This window comes from Hoplias malabaricus, chromosome 4, assembly GCF_029633855.1.
Source record: "Hoplias malabaricus isolate fHopMal1 chromosome 4, fHopMal1.hap1, whole genome shotgun sequence".
NCBI classification, from domain to species: domain Eukaryota; kingdom Metazoa; phylum Chordata; class Actinopteri; order Characiformes; family Erythrinidae; genus Hoplias; species Hoplias malabaricus.
The window spans coordinates 63,435,490-63,441,489 of NC_089803.1; the positions used below are offsets into that span (position 1 = coordinate 63,435,490).

The following is a 6,000-nucleotide window of genomic DNA, read 5'->3' on the forward strand; positions in this document are numbered from 1 at the left end:
TCCTACACAGAATGCTGGAGACAACTGACATATTTGTACATATTGATTTTTTTAGAGATGTTCTTTTGCCATTTAAAATACATTCTTGGGCATAACAGTAATACATACAGAGAAGTTTATTATTAAAAATATTTTAATGGTTTAAATGAAGAAATTAAGCATACTTTAAAATAAATACCACTCATCTATAAGTTTAGAGGTATAATAAAATGAATACCATATGATGTGATATATTTTTAATTATGGCACCAGTTTTAATTGGGTCCACTGTCAAGCGCAGTATGCACTGAGGGCTGACTGTGTTTCTGTTGTTTTCTCTGGACTGCTGCTGGGTAGTTCTGTATGAAGTGACGGATGACAGTCCAGACGACATGTTTCTGGACTGGTTTCAAGGTCAGAAATAACACATCCCTCAGAACAGTTTGGTGTTTCTGAAACCCCCAAAACCACAGCCTCCCCCCAAACCTTATTTCATTGTTCTCAGTCCAACTGTAAAATCAAGCACTTGGACAAATATTGGTGTTTCAGCAAATAGTAAAATCCAACTCGTAAGCTACATGTAATAATATGCCAGTAATTTAAGTAAGTTCAGGACATATGAACCTTATGTATGATTTAATTAGGTTTTAAAATGTTTATTGGGTAATGTGTCATTTTAATATAAAATTCAAAGTGTCTCCCTTTTGTTATTTTAACGTAACTGTTGTGTAGTATTAAAAATGACAATTTTCACTTTATTCAACCAAAGTTGATAATACTTCCTAAAGTTGAGTAATTTCTAAAGGTCAAGTAAGAAAATTGTATTCAGCACTGCATTCTTTACATGTTCCATTAAAGAAAAAGCACGGCAAAAGCATGTGCACTGATTGTTCTGTTCCTCGGCATAATATTGTATCCAAAAAATGTCTGCGTTTTGGTTTAGATGATTTAAAGGTGATTTAGATTATTTTGATGTTAGTGATCGTGAATGTAGTGTATCAGTACTTACTTTTTAAGGTATGTTTTAAATAAAATATCAGTTGATATTATTTATGCTGTGCAATAGTTGCCATACAATGACAAAAGAGGTGAAGTGTTATGTATTTTTGCCAATACTTTGTCTCAGTTGTTGAATATAACTGTTAAATTAAGTTAATTACTGTATTATACTTTCAGATATTAAGTGGATATTAAGATGTGGTAAAAAGAGACAGCTTTAAGATTAAATGAAGATAGTTTTGCTTATAACATGAACATTTGTTAAACTAGTTTTTGTTAATTGGAAAGAAAATATTTTATACAAATGCAGACACCAGTAAGCTTGATTTTTTTTATTTTGAGTGAGTTGATAGGGGGAAAAAACCTTAAAGACTGTTCTCTCAGCTAAAACCAGATGTCTCCAAAACTGCTTTTCTAAAGAAAACTAACTACAGTTTAGTTCAATCAGAGCTTATAAGCTATGTATTAGTGAGTAATCTTTTTCACCACTTTCACTTTACATTTTGTTATTTAGTTACTAGCCATACTTTATACTCAGAGCTTTATTTAGTGCCTACCTTTGTACTCCTACTCAGTTTGTTTTGTTATATTGTATATATACTGGAGACATTATTTTACTCTAATAACAATATTTTTAGGTAAGCTGTTGGAACTAAACTGTGAAAACGTTTTAAATGAGAATTTCTCAGCCAGAAAGCCTACACACTTGTCTTGGCTTATCTGGGTAACTGATAACCTTAATTTATTAACACCCCCCACCCCTGCTTTCTTGAAAGATATTTTGGAGATATATAACTGATCTAAATGTGTTTTGTTATGTATGTGGTGTGACATAAATGCCCCCCTCCCACTGAATTAAAAGAGAATTCTGGTTAAAATCTGCTATTATTCAGTTTGTATTTAAAGGAATATTTTGTATAAAAAATAGCGAGGCAGAATAGTAGCTAAACGCCTTCCACTTAAGCATTTTAACAAAGCTATTTCTTTAACATTCAAATAGCAGGAAACATTATAGGGCATATACACTGCATATAACAAAGTTTGGGGACCTCTTGACTTCTGTTGGAAGCATGGGATAGAGGGGAATAAAGCCTCACAGTAATGGGCTGTGAAGCACTGGAACTGCATTCTCTGTAGTGACAGAGAACTCAACTTCGGAGTGCAGAACTAATCATCTCACATGAGTACCTGACCTCCTCAGCAATTTTGAAATATCTTATCTGAAGCCTTCCTAGAAAAGCAGACTCCATATTTATGCCCTTTATTCCAAAAGAGGGCTTTGAGTGTCTCCAAACTCATCCGTGTAGTTAATTTGAATTGACATGTATTGCTTTCTTCTAAATCTGCTTAATCTTTAATACAGTTAGTTAATAAAAACTGGCAAAGAAAACTGATCATGTCAAAATATTTTGAGAACCTGTGTACCCAAACTTGTGACAGTCAGTGTAAATGAGTCATGATTTGACCAGTGTTCCCCTTTAATGTCTGACCAAAGTGTCACTGGACTCTCCCCTGTTTGGACAGTAGTGTCCAGCAGAAGGTTTCTGGATTCTTGGTGAAGAATCGCATCTCTCTGCTTTCTCTCTGGTTCTGTGACTCTCATTAACCATGTCCTTGTGGAAGTGTGAGGACTCTTAACCTGTGTATGTGTGTGTGAAATTGTAATGAGATTAAGAGAAAATAATGGTGATTTATGATGATAAATATTGTTTTTATTTATGTATTGAAAAATTATTTAGAATCTATTAATAAACACAAATGTTTAGTCATTTAATGAGCATAGGACAAAATCAGAATGTTGAGCTGATTTTGGATGTTTTATTTTGTATTTTAAGCATGTGTTATTTAACACACACCACACAGCAAATACACACATATATATATATATATATATATATATATATTAGGGCTGGACAATAATTCAGTGTATATATCACAATATAAACTGTTTCAATAACAATGATATGATTTTAAAACACACTTTAAATATTTCAGTATTTAATTTAAGCTCATTACAGGACGCTGTCGTCAGTTCAGCACAAATTTATAATTTAGCTTAAAAATATTACTGTTGACAAAGCCAGTAGGTGTATGTTTGATGGTGATGTCATGTTTATTATTTGTTTATGGAAGTTTTTCAGTTGATTCTATACTGTTTACATTGATATCGGAATTATATTGTATCAACCAAAATTAAGAACTATATTGTTATATACATTTTGGCCATGTCGTTCAGCCCTAATTTATATATATATATATATATTTCTGTGATGGTGGTGTGTTATTGTGTGCTGTGCTGATAAAAGTGGATCAAACACAGCAGAGCTTCTGAAGTTGTTTTAACACGTCAGTGTCCCTGCAGTCAAAAATACCAACCAAACACATCCAGCCTAAAGGACCTGCTAGGAGAAGTTTACATATATGAGAAACTATTGCCATCCCTGATCAAATGGCACAAGGAGGGGTTCTAAGTGTGTGTGTGTGTGTGTGTCAGCAGTTGGGCCGTCAGCAGTGCAGCGGTTGGACAGTTCCACTGTGAGGACCTACTCCTGCTGAGAGAGGAATGATACACACTCTACATTGTGAGCATTCAATCTTTTCTCTCTCTCACACACACACACACTCACACACACACACAAATCTGTACATTTAATAATTGGTGTGTTATGTGTAAAAGAAGCAAACATCAGACACCACCCGTTTCATGTTGGGAAACTGTGAATTTATTTATTTTGTTTAAATCCTATAACTAGCTGTTTTTTTATTGCAGACGTATTTTCTAGAAGAGTCTTACCGTAATTTTGAGGGAAAGGTCCATGGGCCTGAGGAGAATTCTGCTGAGTCACACTGCCAAGAGAACAAACGTAACTCCAAAGGGGAGAGGGGGGAAGAAAGTGCAGGGTTTCTGCCAATGACCCCCCTCAGCCCCTACGTCTGCGTACACAATGCCAAGGCCACAAAAGCAGCACCTCGTCCAGGTGCTAACCCTCTCCTGCCCTTTCTATCTTTTACACAACCCTCGCTCTTCTACAGGTGCAGGTTTAGCTGTAAATGAGTATAAATACATCATTTTTATATATCTATAAACATGTCTGTATAAAAAGTATGAGAAAAGAATAATAATTATAATAATGAGAACATATTCAGACTTTGTGCAGAATTTGTCCCTTAATGTCATGGCTCTGTTTCTCACCTCTGGTTAAGACAAGCTACAAGGGTTTAGTATTTTCTACCTTCTCTAGCATAACAGATTTGACTAATATTAGTATAATTAATATAATTGATCTCATGTTAGAGGAGGGAAAACACAAAACCTGTGCAAAGCAAAGGCAACCCAGGACTGAGGTGGAGAACCACTGCTTTATACAGTGCTACTCTTCAAACTGAGAGAGGAATACATGCTGTTTTTTGTTTTCATTTTTTATTTTCCTACCATTGGATAATAGTGTCGATGTCCCTCATGCTCTGCTGGTTCCGGGAGAATATTCATCAGGATTATGGATACACACCATAGTGTATCCACTATATTCCTTCCAAAATAAGACTAGCTGTGACTGAAATGAATACATATGCCCATGTTTGAATTGAACTATTTAACTGTGGGGAAAGCTACTGTGTGAACTAGCAAATTAAATTAGACATTTTCTAATCATCCTACTGTATCAGAATTTACCTGCTACATGAACATTTATAAAGGAATATTTATTGCTGGAGAGGATCAGTTTTTTTTATCACTACCGGTGTGGGCGCAACTTCTAAAATTCAGGAAATGCGCAGCAGAAAACAAGTATACTATTTCACTAAGGCCTTGGCTTTTAACTGTACAGAGACCATTCAGAACAATGCTATCCAAAGCAGGCACTGCTCCCTAACATAACTGTGTTCTGCAGTTAGTGTTCTCCTTCAAGCGTGTTGAGCAGCTGTCCGAACAGTGTCGTGGCTTAATGCCTCTGTCTATTGCTTATTAATGAGAGGCTTAAAGAGCACTTGGTAATAGATTCAGCTGATGTGATACTCTACAGTATTTGTTTTTTTTTACCATTTTGTTTTGACCCCACATTTTGATAATATTGCAAAGTAATTTTAAAGCCCTCAGAATCAACCTAGTTTTAGTTTTCCCTGTTCTCTTGTGGAGAGGACCGGGGTTTCTGTAAACGTTGCCTTATGAAGATAGCAGTTATAAAATTTCAAACAGTGATTCATTCCAGTCACAGCCAGCATGGCAGAAAATGTTAGAATATCTTTGATGTCCTTATGACATCATAAACACAACTCTTACTGATGCTGCATTCTGAATACTTTGGGTGCAGGCCTTGTCTCTGGAAAGGGTTAAATACTCAAATCTGATGCTGCTAGAAACTGGGTGTTTTTTTTTCTAAACCTGGTGAACTGTATCACTCACCCATATCAGTACTATAAGAAATGTACAGGTTCCAGATGGGTTCTAATGGCTCTTCATTTGGCACTATATAGTGGGCTTGTCTCAATACTCAATGGGCTTTGTCTCAATACCTGGAGGGCCATATCATAACTGCTTGCTCCCTACTCCCTAGAAAGCTGAAAAATTTTATCAAAACATTAGCCCTCTCCCAGTTCTTGCTTTAAGTCCCTCTTTTAAATGTCCACTTTTGTGACATCATTAAGGATGAACAAAAGTGCCTAAAGAGTCAGAAGCATTAGAATAAAAAAAAAAAAAAAGACTTTGGACAAATTCGACCCATGCTACCTTTAATACTATCATTTTTTAAGGAAAAATAATTGTTTTATTTTAAATTATATGTGTACAATAATTTTTTTATTTTATTTTTTCTAACCAAGTGGGACATTAATAATAGTAGAGTACCGAATGAGACTGTTGCTTGCTGTTTGCATTCAAAGCATAGCGTGACAATAATCAAAAGACTATGACCCCTCCTTAACCTGTCTTTCAATATAAATATTGTTACTTTATTAAAATAATGTGTGCAAACTGAAATTAAACATAAAAAAGCCTTTGGGGCTCTGGGGAGAAATATTGTTGAA

The 6,000-nt window shown here is 35.0% G+C and overlaps 1 protein-coding gene across 1 annotated transcript in view; it reads left to right on the forward strand.

Annotated features, from left to right (window-relative positions):
- Positions 1–5,272, forward strand: part of ppfia2 (PTPRF interacting protein alpha 2) — a 55,084-nt gene extending 49,812 nt beyond the window's left edge. The window contains exons 28-30 of the mRNA XM_066668558.1: positions 337–393; positions 3,476–3,560; positions 3,749–5,272. Coding sequence (XP_066524655.1) covers positions 337–393; positions 3,476–3,534 — 116 coding nt within the window. The 3' untranslated portion in view covers positions 3,535–3,560; positions 3,749–5,272. The remainder of the gene's footprint in view (positions 1–336; positions 394–3,475; positions 3,561–3,748) is intronic.
- Positions 5,273–6,000: the final 728 nt, after the last annotated feature.